The 24,482-nt window shown below is 40.9% G+C and overlaps 1 protein-coding gene across 4 annotated transcripts in view; it reads left to right on the forward strand.

Annotated features, from left to right (window-relative positions):
• Positions 1-24,482, forward strand: part of LOC123963240 (protein enabled homolog) — a 53,521-nt gene that overhangs the window by 23,805 nt on the left and 5,234 nt on the right. For 2 of the 4 annotated variants that reach the window (XM_046039934.1, XM_046039935.1), the window contains exon 1: positions 7,506-7,858. The exons of 1 other annotated variant lie outside the window; for it this stretch is intronic. In XM_046039934.1, the coding sequence (XP_045895890.1) occupies positions 7,664-7,858 (195 nt within the window). In that variant the 5' untranslated portion in view covers positions 7,506-7,663. Of the gene's footprint in view, positions 1-7,505; positions 7,859-12,271; positions 12,400-24,482 lie in introns of those variants that run through there. One more of the 4 variants, XM_046039936.1, reaches the window with a different exon arrangement.

The raw sequence follows: 24,482 nt of genomic DNA on the forward strand, positions 1-24,482 counted from the left end.
TCTGGTGCAAGCAGAACGTGCAGTCATCTCTTTCAGTCAAAGACAAAGCTTTGAAGAAGAACTATCTACGCTAGAAGCTGGTAAAAATGTTGTTAAAAGAAGCAGTCATCTGTATAAACTGGACCCGGTGTTGGATGACGGACTTCTGAGAGTAGGTGGTCGACTGAGTAGACTAGCGATGCCCGAAGAGGCCAAGCACCCAGTTATTCTCTCGAAAGACCTGCACATATCCACACTAATGCTACGACATCCATGATATATCCATGATATCCATGAACAACTTGGCCATGGAGCAAGAAATCATATGCTGTCTCGACTCCGTAGAAAATACTGGCTTATCAAAGCTAACTCGGCAGCAAGAAGGATCATAATAGACTGTGTTGTGTGCAAATGACAGCAGGAAAGAGTTGGAGAACAGAAAATGGCAGACTTACAGAAAGGATTCTACCAGACAAGCCTCCATTTACAAATGTAGGAGTAGACTACTTTGTTCCTATAGAGATCAAGAGAGGACGAAGTCTTGTTAAAAGATATGGCTTAATCTTCACCTGCATGGTAAGCAGGGCAGTACATCTTGAAGTTGCATATACTCTTGACACATCCTGTATCCATGAATTACGAAGATTTATTTGTCGACGAGGTCAAGTGTTGTCTTTAAGATCAGACAATGGCACAAATTTTATTGGAGCTGAAAGAGAATTGAGAGAAGCACTCAATGCCTTGAATCAGAACAAAATCCAGACTGCTATGCTTCAGAAGGGAATAAGGTGGTACTTTAACCCCCCATCAGAATCTCATCACGGAGGTGTATGGGAACGTTTGATCCGCATGGTTTAAAATGTGCTGCACTCTGTTCTTAGCCAACAAATTCTGGATGATGAAGGATTGCGCAATTTTAAATGATTGACCCATTACAAAGCTTTCTGAGGACCCAATGGACCTGGAAGCACTCATCCCAAACCACCTTCTTCTGTTGAAAACCAAGCCAATAATACCGCCTGCAATCTTTGTAAAGGAGGACTTGTACATCATGCGCAGATGGAGACAAGTGCAATACATGACCGATCTCTTCTGGAAAAGGTGGACACAGGAGTACTTACCTTTAATCCAAGAACGACAGTGGTGGTCAAAGGTGAAAAGAAACTTTGCTCCACGTGACATAGTGGTGGTGGTTGATTCCACTGCACCACAAGGCTCCTGGTTAATGGGCAAAATACAGGAGATGAAAGCAGATGCACAAGGCCTTGTGTGTAATGTTCGACTTCAGACAAAAAACAATGTACTGAGATTTAGATACAGCAAGGACTGGTGGTAAAGACCAGATCCCAACAGGTGCCATGGAAGGAACCTCTGGCCCTAAAAATTACTATTTTGAAAAGAGAAGACAGAAGAACCACTAAAGAAGATTAATTGCCAAACACATTCCTTTTTTTGTTGTTTAAAAAAAAAAAGAAGGGTGTAATGTGTATATAGCTCCTTTTTAATTATTTTTTGGTAATTGTTTTATAAGACAATTAGGGGCTGGTGTGTAGGAGCCATTTATGTTTGTGTGCATGATATTTTATTTTGTTTGAATATATTTATATTAGTATTTTGGACACTGGGTGGCAGTGATTAGATGCACATGGTTGTATATAGAGGGCATAGGTGACAGGAAGTGGTAGGGGTAGCACAAACAGTTCTCACCAGACCACAGAGCCAGAATACACGCAAACAACTGGAAACAAGATAAGAAATCAACCAGTATGTTCATCTGTTTGTACTATTTACTACTGCAATAAACCACAAACCTCAACTGCAATAATCTCTCTGGAAAATCATCTTGTGTGTCTGCTTAAAAACTTCACTCCTACATGTACATGATGGCAAAGAGATTGGAAATAAAGACAAAGCTGGTGATTTTAATCAAACAAATCTCAGAACAGTATTGCCTAAATTCCACCAGCATTTCCACATCCCCACCAGAGGAACAAACATGCTGGACCACGTCTACACCAATATTCCTGGCAGCTACAAAGCCCTCCCCTTCTTCTTCTTCTTCTTCTTCTTCTTTATTCTTTATATATTCCCTGACTTTAATACTGTGGTAGATATACTCGGAAATCACACATTACAGGTAAAACAAAGGATTTATTCCAGTTAATGGAGTAGTCTGAGATGGATGAGAATTTATCTATAAGTTGTCTCGGAAAAATAAGTTTGTGAGTTTAGGAGGAAAAGTTATACATCATCTGTATAAAGGCTTATCTTGTGGTCTACATTTTCTGTTTGAATTCCTTTTTAATATTTTTATTTTGTCTGATAGCAGCCGCTAGTGGCTCTATGAAAATGTAAATGCTCTGTACAGCACCTTTCTAGTCTTTTCAACCACTCAAAGCGCTTTTACACTACATCTGCATTCACCAGTCATACACTGAGCCTAAGTCCTCAAACGGAAACTAACATTCACACACACTGGCGGAACAGCCAAATTGGGGTTCAGTATCTTGCCCAAGGACACTTCGACACGCAGGGATTGAACTGCTGACCTTCTGATTAATGGCCAACCCGCTCTACCTCCTGAGCCACAGCCGCCCCAAATGGTGAATAGCGGGGAGAGAGTGGGGAACCCTGCCTGGTATACCCTGCCTCTGAAGACTAAAGCTTGGAGAAGTATGATCATTTGTCCTAACAGAAGCTCTTGGGGAACTGTATAAGATTTTAATCCAGTCTATGAAAGAGTTTCCAAATCCAAATTATATATATATTATTAAAATAAGTAAATTTCCAATTTACCCTATCAAATGCTTTCTCTGCATGTAATGAAACAATTGTAGTTTCCAAGCTATGAATAGTGGCGTAGTCTGGAGTGACCTTCTCTAGCAGCGATAACTGGATGGGAGTGTGGGATCTTTGGCTTAAGGAGCAGGCTGATATTAGCAGCCTAATGTTGTAGGCGGCATTCAACTTCCCCTAATTTGCATTACCATCCTATAGAATGTGGGCACAAGTGTTTCCCAGAATTCCTTGTAGAATTCAACAGGAAAACTACCTGGCCCGGGAGCTTTATTATTCAGCATATGTAAGAGGTCTTCATGGAGTTCAGCCATTGAAATAGGTAAATCCATAGCCCTGATCTGTTCATCTAACCTTGGCAAATCTATATTGTTTAGAAATACTTCAATGTTTGAGCTAGATGGATCAACTTATGATGTATATAAGTTTTTATAAAAATCTCTAAATGCATTATTTATTTCTTCTGGGTTTTGAGTCATATTCCCAGCTGAATCATCATTCATCATCATCATTTCTTTATTCTGTTTTAACTGGTTGGCTAAGAATCTGCTCAATTAATTTCCATGTTCAAAGTTCTCCAAGCATAGTCTTTGCAACTGGAATTGGGTCTTTTTATCAATTATTTCATTTAATTCAAGTTTTAATTTTCTCAGATCATTCAATGTGTTCCTGTGGGGAGGCAGAATGAACAGCTTCTAATGTTTTAATATTTTGTTCTAGCTCTAATTCACAGGATCTCTTTCTTTTTTTGTATGATGAGTAGGAGATTATTTTACCTCTCATGACTGCTTTTGCTGCCTCCCAAAGAAGACAGTGAAATTCCTGGCAGGTCATTAGTTTCCATATATATTATAGTACATGTTTTTTGCCATCATAAAACAGATTTCTTTCTCAGCAGTGATTTTAAATGGTTTTGGAGATCACAGAAAGTACTCTCCTGCTGAAACATGCCACAGGTTAGGTGTATAAAAATGTCATGTTGCAATGTTTAAACAGGTCACTTGATGGCACATATTGTAGCTTGGAAGGAACCTAAAACCCCTTATGCCAGTTTCACACACCCATTGCATTAGTTTTACCTCCGAACTACTCGCAGGAGTGTTTATACACAACGCAATAATGCAAATAAACAAAACTTGCCATTACTACAGTCATATCAACCCAAATTAAACATTTTACTTTAGTTGCAATAAATGGATTAAACTGATGCCGAAACTACATCCAATTTGTTACAAATATTAAGTTATGCTATGTCAGGTCTGTCTAACAAGATTACAAGCAAACAACTTTTAAAATGCATGAATAGAGTTCGTATCGATCAGAGCTATGCTATGCTAACTTATTTCACAGTAAAGTACAACAATAGCTGGAATCAATTAACAGACATATTTAAAAATGTCATCACATGCGATAGAGCGCTGCATGTGATTTTGAGCATGGTCGCGTCCAGCGTGCTGCCCGGAAGGAAATTGCGTCTTTGCATTGACTTTGTATGTAAACGTGTGACAATGTATGACAAAGGAATATTAGTAACATGAGAGGCAAATATATTTGTTACTCACTGTAAGGTTGTATATTGTTTGATGCACAATGTGGTGAAAGTGTTTTTTTTGTTGTTCTACTGTTCAATATGTAATTCAAGTGCACCTGAAGAACAGGAAAACGTATGGACACACATAGTACATAGTATTTTGCTGTGCTTCTGTTTTCAATGTACATTATGCTGTGGTTACTTCTGTATTTTCTATATCGATATGGAGAAATTTCCTATACTTGAAGATACTGTAATTTACCTGATGTCAAATTTTAAGTACTGCCTATGTTGAGGATGCAGAATACATCCTGCAATAGAGCTGAACACAAGCTAACACTTTCTGCCTCATACAGACTGTTGCAGGATTAAGGAAAACACCCATTCCTGGCACCCACCATGCCTGGGGGGCAATACATAGTCCTACATAGTTGTAAACCATGTTGGACCACACTAGTCTTTTCTACTTACAAGCTTGATAGCCGACTCGCTGGCTGACTATGATAACTTCGGCACAACTAGTTGATGTAGTCTGACATTTCAAGGTTTACATTATTGTTTTGGAGTTGGAGGAACATTTACACTGTTTCACTGCATTATGTTTATGAAAAATATGAAGAGATGCAAAGTGGATAGTTACCTTTTATCATCTCTGTCTTCTTCAGACAGGTACAAACTGTATTGTTGAAGCAGCTGCCTTTGCTGCTGCATCAACATTATGTTGCTACACAACAAAGAAATGTGCTATGAGCTTCAATGTGAGATGGAGTCGATATCAAATTGATATCTAGTAAACTCTTAGAATAGGCTAAGTGGTACTGTGAAATTATTAGGGCTGGCCATGTTAACGCGTTGTTATTGCATTATTATCGCATTAATTAATTAACGCCCACAATTATTTTATTGCACGTTAATGCAGTTTTTATTATTATTTTGAAAGTCTGTTACTTACTGGCTCTGAATACATATACAGACAAACCATGGGGTGAGGTGTTGATCATCCTTAAAATCACCCACCCAAACAAGCAGCGGAGGGAGGCTATGCTGGATGCAGCGTATGGAAGAAGTAGCTAGATAAAACAAAAGCAAGATAAGTGATCAAATAGCATTGCGAAGTTGGTAGTTACCCACCACATGCTGATTAGTGTTGGGAAAGATATCAGTCTTAGAAACGTTCTTAAAATTACAACCTAGTCGCTTGGCCACACGGAGTTGCTCCTTGCTCCGGGGATCAGAAGGGGAGACAATCGACAAGTGAACAGCAGGCGCTCTATGGATAGGAACGATGGCAACGGCTTCTGTGTGCTACACAGCTGTAGCCTATTTAACTTAAGTTAAAATTATAGGCTACATACTTTACCTGATAGACCTACATCTAGTTATGCAGGGATGCTTAGCCATGCAAATTCCCTCTGTTGATGTCCTATTTAGTAAACAGTAATAGATTCTGGAAACTCATAAACAGCGAGGATCAGTCTATCTTCCAGTGATTTGTGCTGCGCGTCGTGTACAAAAAGTTCAAGACAATTCAACTTCGGCAGCGGCCGGGCATGTGCGTGAGGAGACCACTTCACCTCACTGAACATAGATTATGCTGCTCCCTGATAAAAGAAAAATGTTTCTGCTGATACCAGTACCAAGAAAACAGATTTATATATGTTAACCTGTTGCTCAGAAGGTGCCTGTTATGATGTTCGGATCGTGGCTCTGGATTCTTCTTTTAATTTTCTATGATTAATTGTGATTAAAATTTTTAATCAATGTCCAGTACTAGAGATTATTGTCAAAACTTCATAAGCGGGGTTGATGTTGATGTTAACAAGGTACTAGTAGTAAATGTACCATTGTTTCCAAAATGCTGCTTACAAGTTAGAATCTGTAGTTGCAGTTACTTTTGCTGAAAGTGCTGTTATCACTATATATTATATATCATGTAGAGAAAAGTGTAAGGGCCCTTTTTAGTGTATGGTATTTTGTTGGGTTATGCACAGGTTATGCGGCATTTTGTTTCATACACTGCCTATTTTGGTGATTTGTTATGAATTTGACAAAAAAGGGAGGTATGGCACATAATAAGTTGAAAGTGCATGACATGAAACGTGCAGGTATTTCATGTTATTTTCATCATTTGACCATTGGATGTGACAATGAAACAATTCCGTTTTGGAACTCACAATATTAAAAAAAAAGGGTATTTCCGTATTTGCTCATGTTTCCTTTTAGAGAATTGTTTTGGTGGAAAAGCTCACACTGTTTTCTTCCATCACAACACTGTCACAGCTTCATTACAGAGTCCAATGCCTTTGGTGAGAAAAAGGGTTAATATGATTGGCCTTAAACAAAGCCATGTCACCACCCTTTGTGTTTGCACCATGTAGTGCTGACTGCACTCTGTGTCATGCTCCACTCTGTTCATACTAAAGTATAGGCCTACTCAAATTGGAATGAACTGCGATACTAATTTTTTGTTAAAGGACCATAATCTTCTTGAGGGAATTGAGAGTTTAGGTTTAGGTAATGATTAAGATTTAAATTGGGTGTCATTGTTCATTACTATATATATATGCAATTCCTCCATCACCTTCATAATGGACATCTACTAGTCTAGTAGTTCCAGTGTCTGCCTGTTGACTGTTCACTAGTCTGCGCTGTCTACATTAATGCGCTGCTACATAGCATCAGCCTGTATCTAAAATGAGTAACCATAGGAACAGGGACACAGTAAAAGCCTCCATTCACAATTATATTTGTGTATTTATTAATTTAATAATTCCTGATAATGGACACCTCAAAGGGCATTATACCTTTGTCATTTCATTTTCCTTTCAGATCTATTGCTATTCCTATAGATCATTATTAGCCTACTGCAGAGACTTAATAAACAGTGATCATTTATATTTCTGTATTTACATGTAGCCTATTGATTCATTCTATATTTGTAGTTTGTGGAATGCATTAAGTCTAAAGGAAAATATTCCATAGTGGTTTATATAACATTATAGATACTGGAGGGACTCCTTTTTGACCTATAGATATTAATGTCTCGTATTTGTATAATAGTCATAAGATAAAAAGGGGCAGTACAATGTCATGTTTGTACCTGGACGCAGAAGTACTGTATCATGTAGCCTAACAGCCTATACAGTATCCGTCCACATTTCCGTAGAGGTCCCCCTCTTAGCGGCTGCTGCAAGCTCATTTGATTTCTAAGCAGTGGACTACAGCGCAGAGTGGACATGAAGAGACTGCCTGTGCACTCGTGTACAGCAACAAAACAGCCCGCACACGAGCTAAGGGTGAGGACAAGGAGAAGTCGCTTTGCTGGTGATCAGTAAAGCAGGATGCTTCTGTGCATGGATGAATGAGGATGCTGACGCTGTATGCTGCTCGCCGTTCTGGAGACGTGCGGCACTCTTCACTCCGCTTGGTCACACTGTAGTTATTGTAGTTACAGAGTCTGGACATTTTCTTTATACTCTCTCCTCTCCTGTTGGAATTTGTTCTCGCTGGATGCCGGGATGCCTGCTTCTCCTCTCGTCACACCTTCCTTGGGTAAGTTCAGTGCAGCTCCAGCTGATCACTGATTTTATGCTGAAGACAATTAGCATATCAGTGTGTGTGCTCGCGTGTGTGTTATCAAGAAAGCCAATATCAAGCTGGCTGTTGAACATAATTATTTTAGTATTTATCGTCATTGTGCCTGCTGCTCTAATTGTTACAACTGTTAACTGAGTTAATGCCGACACTCAGCGTTGTGCCTTCTGAAGGAATGAATGAATGTCAAGGACACTATTTTTGTCTTTGGTTCTCAAGTCAGAAGCTAGCAAAAAAAATCCACAGTAGACTTATTTGACAGTCATCTTGGACTGATTTGCCCGGTAAGAATTTGTTTTAAGGAATCCTATCTCAAACGTGCAGCCTCTAGAGACTTTGTTCCTGCAGTGGCTTTGTAAGAATGGATAGTAACAGCTAGCTGGAAACCACAGAACAAAGCCTCATATCTGTCATGTTACACTGATGCTCAGCCTAGAGTTGCACCACTAGCATATCATTGCAGGAAAACAACTTCTGGCTGTCAAACGTACCTTCTCAGTGTTTACCATTTCACTCTTCCTTGATCTTTACATCTGATGTCACTGTTCCAGAGGAAGCATACAATCTCTCTTCCTCACTGTTCTTCTGTTTCTCTCTCTCTCTCTGTTGTGCTCAGTCCAACTATATATGTAAATATATATTACATATTTTTACTGTGGTGCAAAGGAAATAAATCTCTTAATCAGCTCTACACATTTTACCACACTTGTTTACTTTGTTGACAAAACACATCATGAGTAGATCCACTGTGAAATGTGTGTCTATAGAAAATGAACGGGCTTCTCCTTGGTTTCCACTGCATGCTTACTAACACATACCCGTGTTAGTAAGCATGCATCAGAGATGTGAGCATATCCCAGCCTTACACTCAGCCATCGCAACTGCACAGGGCTATGACATCACAATTAATTCAGTTGTCCATGGGGTGATGGGAGCTTTCATTAGCTGCATTATGGGAGTGAGTTCGACAGGGCATGGCAAAAACAGCATGTTCTATCTCATGGCGCTGCCTGCATAGCCTAGTTGAAAACTTGTCCTTGCTTCTGCCACAAATGAAATGCAGCTGAATAAATCTGATGGAGCAACAATTAGATTAATTATAATAAATTTATTTATAGAGCGCTTTCAATCAAAGTGCTTTTCAAAAACAATACAATTAAATACAAACAGTACAATAAAATTTACACTGAAACACTGAAAAGTAAATACCACTATACAAAGACATCAAAGATAAATGAACATTTAGGACTCATACACAATAGTGAATAAGTAGGTCTTTATCTTTGATTAAAAAATCTCAATAGAGATGATCCAGTCAGAATACGTGCAGCAGAATTCTGTACCATCTGCAAACCTCGCAAACTTTTCTTAGGCAGCCCAGAGAACAGTACATTACAATAGTCCAGCCTAGATGTAACAAAGGCATGGATAAGGGTCTCAGCATCTTTAAGTGCCGATATTGATCTAATATTTGCGATTCTTCGGAGATGAAAGAAGGCTACTTTCTCTTTAATATGCAAATCAAATGAAAGTGATCAATCAAAACGACCCCAACATTCTTTACTCTCTCCTTGCAATGAATGACCAAAACATCAAAGTATAGAGTAAAATTGTCATACAAATGACCTAATCCAGCTGGTCCAATAGCTATCATCTCAGTTTTTGCTGAGTTGAGTAGCAATAAATTTGCTGATAACCAGCTCCTCACAGCAGCCAAGCAAGTCAATAACTTAACCAAATCAGATGCATTTCCTGCAATAACTGGCATATATATTTGTAAATTATCAGCATAGCAATGAAAAGCAATCCCAAAATAACGGATGATCTGACCCAATGGCGCTTAAGTATAACGAAAACAGCAGTGGACCAACAACTATGGAACCCCGTGGTGAAGTGGTGAAGGGTTGGAAAATGTGTTGTCTTTCTGAAAGGTAAGATCTCAACCACTTAAGCACACTTAAGTGGTTGGCCCTTTGGCCAGGGCCAGAGATGCCAAAGTATTTCTCGATTCTGTCCAAAAGAATACAGTGGTCCACAGTATCAAAAGCCGCGCTAAGATCCAACAACAAAAGGAAAGATGTTAAGTCTGAGTCAGCAGCCAGTAACATATCATTTACCACCTTTGTGAGTGTCGTTTCAGTAGAATGTTTTGCTCGAAAAGCAGACTACAGCGGCTCAAAAAGATTATTAGATGACAGATGTTTTAAAAGCTGATTTGAGACCACTTTCTCAAAGACTTTAGATAAGAAGGCCAAATTAGAAACATCTCTGTAATTTTCCAACGAGTTTGTATCCAGATTTGGTTTCTTCAGTAATGATTTAACCACTGCCGATATGAAGCAAGCCGGAAAAAATCCTGTGGAGAGCGAAAGCTTTAAAACAGCTAAAACATACAATCCTAATGTTGGCCATAGTTCTTTAACAACCCAGCCAGGCAGGTAAGGGACCCAGAGAGCAAATGGTACCTCTTGCAGTCACAACAATTTTAGTTAACTCAGCCAAAGAAATCGGCTCAAACTCAGAATGGCCCTGTCCTGTAGAAAATTGATCTGTGGTAGCGCAGTCTAATCCCCCAACATTTGACTGGGGTATCGTAGTTTGGATCTCCTCAACTCTCTCATAAAAATACATCATAAAATCAATCGTTCAACTTTTCTGCAGCTCTTTCTGAGAGTCAGTAACTCCTCACTTAGCCAAGGTGTATGATTTTTTGGAGGACACTTCCGTGTCTTAGCTGGAGCCACCCACTCCAACAAATCCTGGAGTGCACCATTAAAATTGTCTGTTCAATTCAATTCAATTTTATTTTATTTATATAGCGCCAAATCACAACAACAGTTATTTCTGAGCAGGTCTAGACCGTACTCTGTGATGATATTTACAGAAACCTAACAGTTTCCACCAAGAGCAGCACTAGGCGACAGAGGCAAGGAAAAACTTGCTTTTAAGAGGCAGAAACCTCGAGCAGAACCATCGTCAGGGTGGGCGGCCATCTGCCTCGACCGGTTGGGATGGAAGGAGAGAGAGGGGGGAGGGAGGCAGCCTACACAATATACACACACAGATACAGACAGTAAAGGTGATGTTACTATAGACTGAATGAATAATGGTGCAGATATGTTTAGTAGTGTTAATAATAATAATCGCAATGTTAATTATTATAATAACAATAATAATAATAGGACTAGTAACAATAATTGTAGCAGAGGGTGTCGAGCAGGAACACTGCAGGTGAACCGCAACCACAGATCCAGACTCCACAGCTCCAGAGCCAGAAACACCTGCAAGTAAGGTACTATGAGCTCTTTAAGATAAGATGGTGCCTGACCATTAAGAGCTTTGTAGGTAAGAAGAATGATTTTAAATTCTATTCTGGATTTTACTGCAGCATTGTGGATCAGCTGAAGAGTCTCAGGCTGTGTCCGAAATCCCCACTCATTCACTACCCCCCACCCCCTATGTAAATGCTCCGTACTTGTATAGCGCCTTTCTAGTCTTTTCGACCACTCAAAGCGCTTTTACACTACATCTGCAGTCACACACATTCATACACTGAGCCTAAGAGCTCAAACGGTTAGTTTCAAACGGAAACTAACATTCACACTCACACTGGCGGAATAGCCGGGGGGTTCAGTATCTTGCCCAAGGACACTTCGACCGCCGACCTTCCGATTAACAGCCAACCCGCTCTACCTCCTGAGCCACAGCCGCAGCCGAGTATGTAGGGAGTTGTATGTAGAGCACTATGTAGGGAGCTCATTCGCATTATTAAAACAACAGTTTCGGACACTACTCCAATCGTTATTTCGGCGCCATTAATTACGTCATTGCCGTTGGACAATCAGTTTTTTTCAGCGCAGTGCATGATGGTATATATGGCTTGGTTAATGACCATCGGTTTTACACTACTTTTCAAAATGCATTCTGGGATACAATGAGTGGACTATATAGGGTATAATAATTATCACTATGCGTTCGGACAGCACTACAAAATGGCAAGCTCACTATATAGTCCACTATATATAGGGCACTATTGCTAATATATCGAGATAATCTTGTCTTCTGCACCATTTTCCCCATACTAAATGAATTGTCAAATAATATCAGCGAGTGATCTGAAATTGGTGAAACACTGATATTATTAAATGACACAGACAAGCCATAGCTTAAAACTAAATCTAATGTATGTCCACGATGATGTGTGGGTTCAGACACAAATTGCGTGAAACTAAAAGACTCAATGACATTTAAAAAGCTTATCATCTTCCAGAAAGTCTCGGAGTGCTGAAAAAGCTGATGTCAGGGGGACATAAAATTCCATCAGAAGTTCTATCAGAAGTTCCATCAGTGGCATTACATCACCCTCATGCATCCACGTCTCGGTTAAAAAATTTGCAAAGAACAAATGTCTTGTTAGACAATAACCAGACATTCAGAAGAGCCATCTGGACCTTTATTCCTTCATCGACCGGCGATGTAGTGCAATCCAATACATGCAGGTTATCCACACACACACCGCCTCCTCTGTGTTGTGAGTTTAGTTTTGGGTTATGTTTGTTTTGTATTTTTCCCTGTGTTTCTGGTTTTGCCATTGTTTCAAGTGTCTCTTTATTTGTCTCTGTTTCTCTAGGTCCTTGTCCCTATTTATTTATGTCTTGGGTCTTAGTCCTGCATTTTAGTTCTTTGCCTCAGTTCTTAGTTCTGTGCTTTAGTTCATGTTAATGTTATTCCTGGTCTGTGTATTTCTTTGTTTCATTATTTGATCTTGTCTTAAGGGTTGTAGCTTAGTTTATTCAATGTTTATCTGCATGTTTTGTACCTGTTTGAGTCCTTAGCCCTATGTCTCCATATTTTAGTGTAGTCCTGTTTCCTGTTTGGTCCGTACTCAGTCCATGCCCTGGTTTTGCAGTCTTTCCATATTTTGTGTTTTACTTTGGTAGATCTGTCCTGGTGTGTTCCACCACTTTACTTTACTTCCGGTTTTATTTTGTAATCTTCTGTGCCTGGTGGTGTCTAGCTTTGATTCCTGTTCTGTTCTCCTTGATGTGATCCACCTGTTTTATGTTCCCGCCCCGCTCGTTTGCCTCACTACTTAATGCCTGTGTTCTGTTCAGTCTGTGTTGGATCATTGTCGTTTTTGCTCATAGCTTGTGGCTGCGCTTTAACATGTGTTCGTCTCTGCCTTCTGTTTCTGTCAGCATGGCCAACTTGTGGATTATGGTTTCATCTTGCGTTCTTTGGATTTTGCTTTTGGCTTCCTATGTATGAAGGCATTCTGTGCTGAAAGCTATGATCATCCAACAACTGCCTGCTCTTGTCACCTTGAACATGAAGGCAATACAGTGTCCTTCCTAGGCCAGAATCATAAAATTCTGAGTTAATCTGTCCCCTGGTCTCTACATATAGAGGAGATTACCAGTGGCAGGCCAAATAATTTGTCCAGTGTGGAGATGACAGAAGTCTCCAGCGCCGGAGGTTAGAATGTGACATCTTACAGCACTCTTGCCTCAAATCTCTGACAGCCCCCCTCCCCCTCCCCTTCATCCCTCTCTTTCCTTCTCGTCACGTCTTTCCGCTTCTGCAGTGTGTCTCATAGGTGACTTTGACAGTCAAGAGACTCAGATAGATTTAGATTTGTTGTTGACTAGAGTGACCATGGACTTCACTCCCCCCCTTCACTCTCTCTGATGCCATCTCATCTTTGTATAACTCCAGGTTCACTTTGGGCCTTAATGCATGCTCGCAAGCAATTTGCTCAGATTCCCATACTGCCAGACACATGTTTTCTCACACTGTCCATTGCTGCAATCCCTCTATTCACCCTCTGTCTGAACACTCTGTTTTAAAGCTGTAAAAGCCCATTTTCTTCTGATTGGCCAACAAAAGTCTGCAGAGGAGCAGCAACTACCTGAAGTGTGGAGATAGCAGATAGGCAGCCACCAGTCTTGCGCTGCCTCATCCTCTTGCTGGTGTACTTAACAGCTATGACAACTACAGTAAATGAGCTTGGAAAATAGCAATATGGGGGACTGAATTTGATGAATTTACTGTTTACAAATGAGACAAGAATTAGGCTGGAAGAATGATAAATGCCAGAGCAGAGTATTTCTGGTTACAGTACAACTGCCGCTCACTGGATATTTTCTCTATTTCGGGCCATTCTCTGTAAACCCTTGTGTGTATAAAATTCCAGTAGATCAGGAGTTTTTGAAAAACTATGTCACTTTCAAAGTCACTTAAATCCCCTTTCTTCCCCATTCTCATGCCCTGAACTTCAGCAAGTTGTCTTGACCACGTCTACATGCCTAAATCCATTGAGTTGCTGTCAAGTGATTGGCTGATTAGCTATTTGTGTTAACTAGAAATTGAACAGGTGTACTGTGGCACGGTGATCCGGTGGCTAGCACTGTGGCCTCACAGCAAGAAGGTTGCGGGTTCAAACCCTGGTTGCCCTGTCCTTTCCGTGTAGAGTTTGCACGTTCTCCCCATGTCTGCGTGGGTTCTCACCGGGTGCTCCGGTTTCCTCCCACCATCCAAAGACATGCAGTCTAGGTTGATTGGTGACCCTAAATTGTCCTTAGGTGTGAGTGTGAGCGTGAGTGGTTGTTCATCTATGTGTGGCCGTGCGATGGACTGGCGTCCTGTCCAGGGTGTGACATCGGGCGCCTTTTCGCCGTCAGCTGGGATTGGCTCCAGCCCCCAAGTGACCCTGTACGCAGGATAACATTCATACACACACTCAGCAGTTTGTGGTTCAGTTTCTTGCTCAACACTTCAGAGGACTATCGAAGGACACTGATATGCACAGTTGCCCCTAAGAGACAGTACATGTCCTGGACTTGAACAAGACCAAGTGTGTTTTTATTTGTTTTTCACTACAAAATCTAAATATGTTAAAGACAGCTTAACACACATAAGGTTTCAACATAAAGTCTGTGGAGTGATCAGTGATTCAGCTTCTGTTTGTTTTTCTGTTGTCTGTTTTTTTAATACCCAGAAAGTATCAAGTGATCAAATCCATCTTTAACCCAAATGAGTTGCTATTGTTAGCAGAAAGTTATTGTGCTCCTGAGTTTGAACTATACTACTATAGAAGTTCTTAGTTTACATACAACTATTCATAATTTTCAATCACGTGACATGCGCGGTGATCTGGAGGGCAAAACAACAGTCCAACATAGGCTCCCCCATAAAGATGCTGCAAAAGCTTTCAAATTTTATTTGGATCACATTTGAACTTAAGAAAAAGAAAGATATGAACACAAACTGCAAGTGTTGGGCATATCTGATCAATATAACGTTACAGCATCCACTGCCACATTTCTACCGTTAAAAACCGCCAGGTCCCTGCCGCCGCTCGACTGCAGTAATGTTTACTTTTACCTTCTGGGGAATTCCTCACCTAACACAGCCTAGGCTTGTCTCCTCCTCAGTTATTGCATCCGAAACCACAACAACCATCCAGCATTTTCAGCAACTCAAAGTAACAGTGTATCACTTGCATATTGGTTGGCAGGCAGCGGAAAATAACGTCTTTTTTGCCCTCCAAGGGAGCGTTTTCCTTGGAATGTGACGTCACGTGAAAACTATGAATAGAATTATTATAGTATTATTTTAAAAATGCCAGTGGAGGATTCTCTCACAGCAGATGCATGATGTGATCCTGTGGAACTCACTGGGGCTGCGTGTGTGTGTGTGTGTGTGTGCAGGCATGTGTACAGTGTGATTTTTAATTAGCTGAGCGCAGCAGCAGGGGGGAACTTCCCCTTACTGAGCATTTCTTCAGCCAGATGACAAAAATCACTATGACAAAGTCTCTCACCTCTCTCACCCCCTTCACATCTTTCCCCCACCCCTCACCCCCTTTCTCATTACCCTACTGCCTACATCCAGTCCATCCAAACAACCAAAACCATGTCTCTTTGTCTCTCAAAGCATAATTGGAAACTTTGGGGAGCAGTTATGTAATTCATACAGGCCATTATATGTTATATTATATATAGGGATATATTTAGGGATCAGCTACCAAGCGAGCAATCAAATGGAAGTTAATGCCTTTTGCCTTTGCATGACCCCTTATTATTTTGCAGACACTGCAAGGGCATACATTAACTTCCAAAGGGTCAAAGGTCATGTATGAGATCAAGATTTTTATGTAGATAAATAACTTTATTATAAAAAACAATGAATTGCCACATTTACAATATTCTACCTACAATTCATTTAACTGGACAACAAAACAACTTTTTTTTAACTGTTTATTTATTTATTTATTTACATGTACAAAGAACATGAGGTCATCATGGGTGTTACAGTGTAAAAGTATTCTTTTACACATACATCATAGTATAATGTCACATTACTTAAGGTGCATACACAATCCATTTTTCCCAGCGTTCAGTACTCTTCTCCAACTGAAGCCTTAATACCTGTACAGTAGATTTCTTGGATGATCCCATGCCAGTGGTCCAATGTTGGAGGGTCTAGTTCCAACCATTTCCTATTTATAGCTTTCCTACAACTTACAAAGAGTATCTTCAATAAGTATTGATCCTTCTGTAGGACTTTTCCGGCATTTTACCAATGTATAAAGTAACAAAAGAGAAATCTAAATCCACACCAATTATTTTATTTATCTCGCAAGCCAACTCTCCAGAATGATTGGATTTTCGGGCAGGCCCAAAAAACATGAAAGTGATTAGCCATAGAAGTTACACATTGTCTCCAACAGAAGCCTCGGCTCAGTGTGCCTGTTTGCAGTGATGATATTTTAGGAGTTATAAAAAATCTCACAACATTCTTCTAGCCAAACTCTGTCAGAGATCTTGAGTTTGCAGTGGTCGCTTGTGTCTCACATATTTCCATCCAGGTCTCTTCTTATATTTGTGTTTCTGATTCCCTCTCCCATTTTTGTTTAATGGATAATGCTGAATGATTTTTAGAGGCTTGTATACTTCGATGTAAACTTGAGACCAACTTTTTGTTGTCTTTTTTTTGTGTTCCTTCTCCTGTTTGACCCATAATTTTTTATTATAATAGTCTCTGACTTGCAGGTATCTATGGAAGTCCTGCTTTTCCAGTCCAAATCTGTCTGAAATTAATTCATAACTCTGAAATTGTCTGTTTGAGGTGAGGGAACAGAAAGATGTGATGCCTCTCCTAACCCATAGTTTAAAGCCCCCGTCCAATCCAGCAGGTTCAAATTCTGGATCGTATGCTATCCAATTCAATTCCCTGGCCTGTTTCTCTATGTGTAACTTCCTCAAGACCTTAAACCATAGCTTACAGTTTTTCACTATTGCTATGACAATTTTTTCAATAATTTAAACAATTTTCCTGAACTCTTAACGCACCAACAACACACAACTGGCAAAACAGTTAACTTCATGCTCAAAATCGCACATTGTAAACTAAACTCCAACACTAATTTTCAAAATACAATAATACACTGACAAGTACACTATATCTCCCAAAACACAGCAAACATGTTCCAAAATCAAATAATTCTTCCAAAACACTAACACATGTTCTCTTCCAACAGGAACATTTAGTCAGTCATAGCCCAATGTCATGAAAACACTAATATTAGGTGAAATTACAGAAACTGCATTATTTTATATACATCAGGTCTGCTCCTTAAACAATAGACACTATTTGTATTGATCATAGATTATGCTTTGCACTGCAGTGTCGTTTGAAGCCTCTCTAAATTTTTGTTTTGGTGAGTTTAGTAAATGCATGCATTTTATTTCCTTTGCTGCAGAAATTCAATACAAAAGATGAATGACCCATCTCAGAGTAGCTTTATAGAATGTACGGTTTATAAAAAAAAGAGAAGAAAAAGACAGGATTGTTGCAGTAAAGGCTCCATTTTCAACAGGACAAAATTTTTTATATATATTATATTTCAGTATGAGACAATACCAAATATTCCAGCAGAATATGCCACACAAAATAAAAGTCATATTCTAATCTGCCCGGCCTTCTGCATTTGGTAGATCACGCCTGATATCTTCTCTAGCAAGGCATCTAGGGAAGAATCTCTTGGCATGCCTTATCCACCCCTGGCAGTGTTCAGCTGGGATGTCTTGGCATGCACTCCATTGCATGCAGGAGGGACATTTGGTCCTGTGGACGATGATCATAAACTCTCCATCTCCAGGTTGAGAATAACTCCTCAATGGGGTTGAGGAAAGAGAGTAAGGGGCGAGGAAATGGGACATCATCCTCGGATGGGTGTCAAACCAGGCTGTGACTGCATGGGAATGGTGGGATGCCACATTGTCCCATGTGACCTGTCCCCTTTCTGCCTCTAGCACCTGTCTTTCAAACAGGTCTTCTAAAAACAGGATAAGGCAGTTGGTGTTGTAGGGGCCAATCTCACATTCATACAGGAGTGGACCATTGTTGGAGATTTCAGCGCACATGGTGATGTTGGCTCCTCTCTGTCCCGGCACGTTAACTGTGGCCCTTTTGCCAATTATCTTTCTTCCACGCCGCCGCCTTTTCGCCAAGTTAAAGCCAGCCTCGTCAACGTAGATCATTTCATGTGGGACTTGATTGGCCTCCAACTCCATGACTCTCTGAAAGTAATGAGACAGTGTGTGTAAAAAAAATGCCTACTGTTTGCCCTACTGTACTTCAGGGTTATAGAGAAGTTTACTGCAAAACACATTATGTATAGTACAGTAATGACTTTATTGCATAACCTTACCTGGACATATTGGCCAGTTCCTTAATGCGCTCACCGTTCCTTTCAAGAGAAAGGTTTATTTGCACAATAAGAAAACATGCAATGCAATTTAAAGATAGAAGAAACAAATGTGCATTTTTCAAAAAAGTTTAAGCTAAAAAATGGCTCTCTGGTGCGGCCAGAACAACCTGGAGCTGAACACGCTCAAAACTGTGGAGATGATCGTGGACTTCAGGAGGAGCCCCCCCACTCTGCCCCCCATCACCATACTCAACAGCCCTGTGTCTGCTGTGGAATCCTTCAGGTTTCTGGGATCCACTATTTCCCAGGAACTGAAGTGGGAGCCCAACACAGACACCATCATCAAGAAGGCCCAGCAGAGGACGTACTTCAGCTCAGGAAGCTCAACCTGCCTGAGGACCTGTTGATCCACTTTTACACAGCTATCATCCAGTCTGTCCTCTGCACATCCATCACTGTCTGGTTTGGATCTGCCACCGAAAAGGACAGGGACGGACAGTCAGGACTGTAGAAAAGATCATCGGTGCCAACCTGCCCTCCATTCAGGACTTATACATTTCCAGAGTCAGGAAACGGGTAGGAAACATCACTGCACATCCATCTTACCCCGGACACAATCTGTTCCAGCTTCTCCCCTCTGGTAGGCGCTACAGAGCACTGTACGCCAAAACCAACAGACTTAGGAACAGTTTCTTCCCACAAGCCATCACTCTGATGAACAGCTGATTTCTGACTCACAGTGTCAGGAACAATTCCTGTGCAATAACCCAGTATCTCTGTCTCTAATCAGCCACCTGTTTACTGGCTAACCCTTATTATTCATTCGCCATTCTCTATTTCAGTGCTGTTCATACTGTTATATTGTCATATTGTAGATACTGTATACCAAATCCACCTACCTCAAGTCATAACTCCTGCACAAAATACTTATACTTCTTTATTCCAGCATCCTTTGTCTATATTGTTTTTGTTCATAGTGTGTATATTTGTGTTGTCTACACTGAAGTGTGTCTGATTTTATTTTTATTATTGTGCTTTTGTATTTTTGTATGAGTAAGCACATCGTGAGCGATGTACAATCCTCAAATTCCTCGTATGTGTACACATACCTGGCAATAAAGCTGATTCTGATTCTGCGAATAGGGTCAGACTCGGGATAGCCATAGCGTGTTCCTCTTTCCAAATAATTAGTTTGCGACAGGTGTCCATTGATCCTGATCCTGGCTGTTGGAGAAAAGTATAACGCTCTAATACATTTAATAAAGCTGTCTTTGAAGCCGAATCTGGCAAGTACTCTGTATAAGTACTTCCAACCCACCGAGTCAAATGCCTTTTCGGCGTCTAGGCTGAGCAACATTGCACTGATGTTTTCTGATGTAATATGACTCATGACTTGTAGTGTTTTCCTTAAATTATCCTGTGTCTGTCTATTTAATACAAGTCTACCGGCTCCGGGACAATAAGTTCCAGTCTCTTAGACAGGATTGATGCAAATTTATAGTCTACATTCAAGACTGATATTAGTCTGCATGAGCTGCATTCCTTTTTATCTTTTCCTTCTTCTGGGATTATAGAGATAACTGCCTCCTTCCGTGATCGGGGGGCTTCGTTGTTCTCAGTGTATGGTTAAAACAGTAAAGCAGAACAGGTGTTATTAGAATTTTAAATGTTTTATACCACTCAGACGGATATCCATCTGAACCCGGGGCCTTATTAGATTTCAATCTTGAAATGGCTTTATTCAGTTCCTCTGCTGTTATCTGAGACATAATTTCTTTATTTTGTTGTTCTCCTATAGATGGTAGGTCTAGTGAGCTTAGAAGAGACTCTATTGTTGTAGTATCCACCGTGGCCGGTTGTGTATATAGGTCTATATAATATAGTTCAAAAGCACGTTGAATATCCTTCGATTCACTGCAAACCTTTTGTGTCTTGGGGTTCCTGATCTTATAAATCGTATTCTTTCCCCGTTGTTTTCGTATCCTCCAGGAAAGCAATTTTATCGCCCTGGGTTCCGTCTCATAATACCTTTGTTTGGTAAATTTAAGTTGTTTTTCAATTTCCTATCATTTATATCCTGTTTAATTTTGTTTATTCTAGTCTGAGGGTCTTTTTTCCCAGTGTTTCAAATTTCTAATGACTTCATTTTTCAAGTTCAACAAGTCTTCTCTCTTTTTCCGAAAAGCCGTGATGGCAATAATTTTACCTCGAACGACTGCCTTTGCTGCGTCCCATAAAGTATTTGGAGACACCTCCCTATTATCATTATTTTGTAGATATGTTTCAAATTCCTGTTGGATCTGTTTCTGTACTGTTTTGTCATTTAATATGCTCATCTTCAGTCTCCAGAGTGTATTTTTAGTAAGGTGCAGGGTAATTTTACTCCTTTTAATCGGATTCTGCAGCCCATTGACATATAGCGTGACTATCTTATATTCCTGATGATGCATATACTCTTTTCAAACTGTGTACACCTGTGTAACATTGCCCATGATATCCCAAACAAGAACAATGAACAACAAAAAAGAAAAACACAAACCAAAGACTTCCAAGCCCGAAGTTCAAATAAAACCTCAAGTGGAGAGGAGATCCTCGCGTTCGTCGAGGGCCTCTCGTCAGTATCAAAGAAGATACGGTTTCCCCATAACCGTTATAAAGTCCCATCTTATCAGGCTCAATAAATAATATTATTAAATCTCTTTGTAATTGGCAAAGAGCTGAGAAACATGAGTATTTTCTTCTCAGGTATAAGGATAGGGATAAGCACTTTTAGGAAATAAAATTTTAATTCCTTAGTAGACCGAAAATTAAATTGTAAAGCATTTTCTTTTTAGGTACAAAAATGCAACACAATTACTTGTAGTCATAGTAAGTAGGCAAAACTCGAAAACTCAAAAAAACAGGTGTATCACCTTAAGTAGGCCTATATACTGTAATTCCAATTTAGTTAGAATTAGGTTAATAACACTTTTCTTTTGAAGCCCAGTGTAAGAGATGAGGGTCCATGCTGGGGGGTTAGTCCCAGATGATTTCACAATTAACACTGGGCACTTCTATAGAAGTATATGGCTCCAGCCGGTAGCCACTTACCCTGCGATGGTGTGGAGACCCTAGAGCGTTTCATTTGCCCGCGACAGATGTTGGTGGTGGAGCACACCGAAAGCTGCAGACAACCTTCTTCCACGTTGTCAATCTCCACTGCTTCAACGCTGCAGAGTGTGGCTCTTTAACATTTTCCATAGGGAATCCTCTCTTCTTCAGGTCTTTAGTCGCCTCTGACGCGCTCTCATAGACCTAAGTACCGCTGTCAAAAAACACCTTCAGCTTAGCTGGATGTGGTGTCTGGAAGTGGATTGAGCTCTCTCAATATCCCCATATATGCCTTCCTTTTCTTCAAAATCTCGGGAGGGTAATCATAGTCAAAATAAATCCTTTTCCCCTCGTAACGATCATCAAACGTTATGCTAGCCGAGATAACTCTGCCCCATGATGACTGCATACTCCTTAAGAAAGCGAACAAAAAGATTGCTGACCTTATGAAAGACATCCGACGACTTTCAGAGGAACTCAAAGAGAAAGATTCCCTGCTGACTGGCTTTATGGATGTGGCTTCAGTACAAGCCAAATAAAATTGTTTCTCTTAGCGCAACTGGTAACATCCAGGACACCGTGCTATGGGACCCCTCTACCCTTCCAAGGCTTTCCTCCTGCTCAACTCCGAAGCATCAGTCAACCTGGGCTGAAGTGGTGGTCCGTGGCTGCAAGAGAGGCTCGGATGGGGCTGCCTCTCCTACCACATCGGCCTCTCCAGCCGCTATGCAGCCCTGTCTAACGACATTCTGGTCCGTCCAGCGGATGCACCTGCGGCTTCGAGTCTCCCTGATACGGATCTCTTTCAGCGGACAGTGCCTGCCGACACTGTTGCATCTCCTCCACTGGCTGCATCTCCTGCACTGGCGGCAAACAGTGATCAGCTGAGCCACCGATCAGGCCCAGCGGCAGACCAGCGGCCCAGCCGTCATCCCGGTCAAAAACCTCCGCTTCCCAACACAGGATCCTGAAGGAGGCTGTGCTCAGACGCTCCGGAGGCTGTCTCTATCCTGCACCGTCGGGTAGCCCTTCTCTCAGGTATCTTACTGCTACTCCAACACAACACTTGGCAGCTCACACACTCCATCCTCAGTCCACACGCAGCGTTGAAGCAGATTCTGCTCAGTCCTGCTCTGGAACCCCACAACCGGCATCTCCTCGTTCCGTTTTCTCCCCAACCACACTAATAATTGGTGACTCCATAACCAGAAACATCCGTTTCGTTAACGCTACCACTCACTGCTTCCCCGGTGCCACCACAGCTGACATTTAAAAAAAACTCCAGGACCTAATGCCATCGCTCCCATCCTCCATCACAAGAGTGATAGTCCATGTGGGAACAAATGACACAGCTCTTCAGCAGTCTAAGCTGACAAAATCAGATTTTAACTGTCTTTTTAACTTTTTAAAGCAGTGTGGAAAGTCTGTTTTTAACTCTGGTCCCATTCCCACAGTTGGTCGCGGTGCTGGCTGCTTCAGTAGACTCTTTGGCCTCCACGACTGGCTCCAGTCTGCCTGCAGGGCTCATCGTGTGTGTTATGTTGATAACTGTAATATTTTCTGGCAAAGAATGTCTCTTTTTAAGACAGACGGACTTCACCCAAACAAACGGGGCTCAGAAATGTTAGCTGCTCACATACAGCATGTGGTGCGGTCCTCCCCTCAGGACTTAGGCCTACATGAATGAGTAATCATTCATGCAGCACACCTGGACACACCGCCGCTCACTGAACAGATCTCTGCCTCACTGCCACTAACAACTGTCTCCACCTGCTGGCATGTAAAGCCGTCTGCTCCCAGCGCTGTTCCAAAGACTTCTATTCCTGTCATCATCACGCATAGACCAGTAAACTGAAATGTGTACATCCCACACAGAAATCATAATAATCTTATAAGGATTAGGACAACTGCACCAACTCCAGCAACAAAAACAAACTCATTTAAAATGGCTCTCTTCAATGTGAGATCTCTGTCAAGTAAGACTTTTGTCTTAAATGATTTTATCTTGTCTGCAAATCTAGATTTTATGTTTTTAACCGAATCCTGCTGGCAAATGAATGACTATAGCCAGCTAGCTGAACTGTGTCCGCCTCAATATGATTGTTTTAGTCAACCGAGGGTCAGTGGTCGTAGTGGTGGGCTAGTGAGCGTGTATAGGAAAAATATTAAATGTCATCAAGTACGCTGTGATAAATTTAACTCCTTTGAAGTTCTCACTCTTAAAGTTGGAGGGCTGCAACCTGTCATATTTGTTATAATTTATCGCCCCCCAAAACCGCCTGGAGGATTTTTATCAGAACTTCCTGAATTTTTATCTACTCTGGTTTTAAATTATGACAGAATTGTTCTTTGTGGCGATTTTAATATTCATGTCGATGACCCCAACAATGTTAATGCAACTGACTTTTTAAATATGGCCACTTCTTTTAACTTCAAACAACATGTCAAAGGGCAAACACATAACCGTGGTCATACACTGGACTTGGTTTTTACCCTGGGTGTCAGCATTTCCTCTGTGGAATTAGTGGACATGACCATATCTGACCACAGATGTATTGTTTTTAGCTGCGATTCGCCTGTTACTCATGCCGCCTCACCAAGCTCCGTGTGTTCTCGCATCTTTAATGAACAAAGTGTTGCGCATTCTTTCAGAGCCAAAGCCAACACCTGTCTGATTCCAACACCAACAATCTGGTCGATCACTTCAATCATATCTGCTTGTCGTCACTAAATATTACTGCTCCTCTAAAGGTTAGGCCTACGTCTAAAGCTAGTAAG

Source organism: Micropterus dolomieu, linkage group LG23 (assembly GCF_021292245.1).
Source record: "Micropterus dolomieu isolate WLL.071019.BEF.003 ecotype Adirondacks linkage group LG23, ASM2129224v1, whole genome shotgun sequence".
In the NCBI taxonomy this organism is placed as follows: Eukaryota; Metazoa; Chordata; class Actinopteri; order Centrarchiformes; family Centrarchidae; genus Micropterus; species Micropterus dolomieu.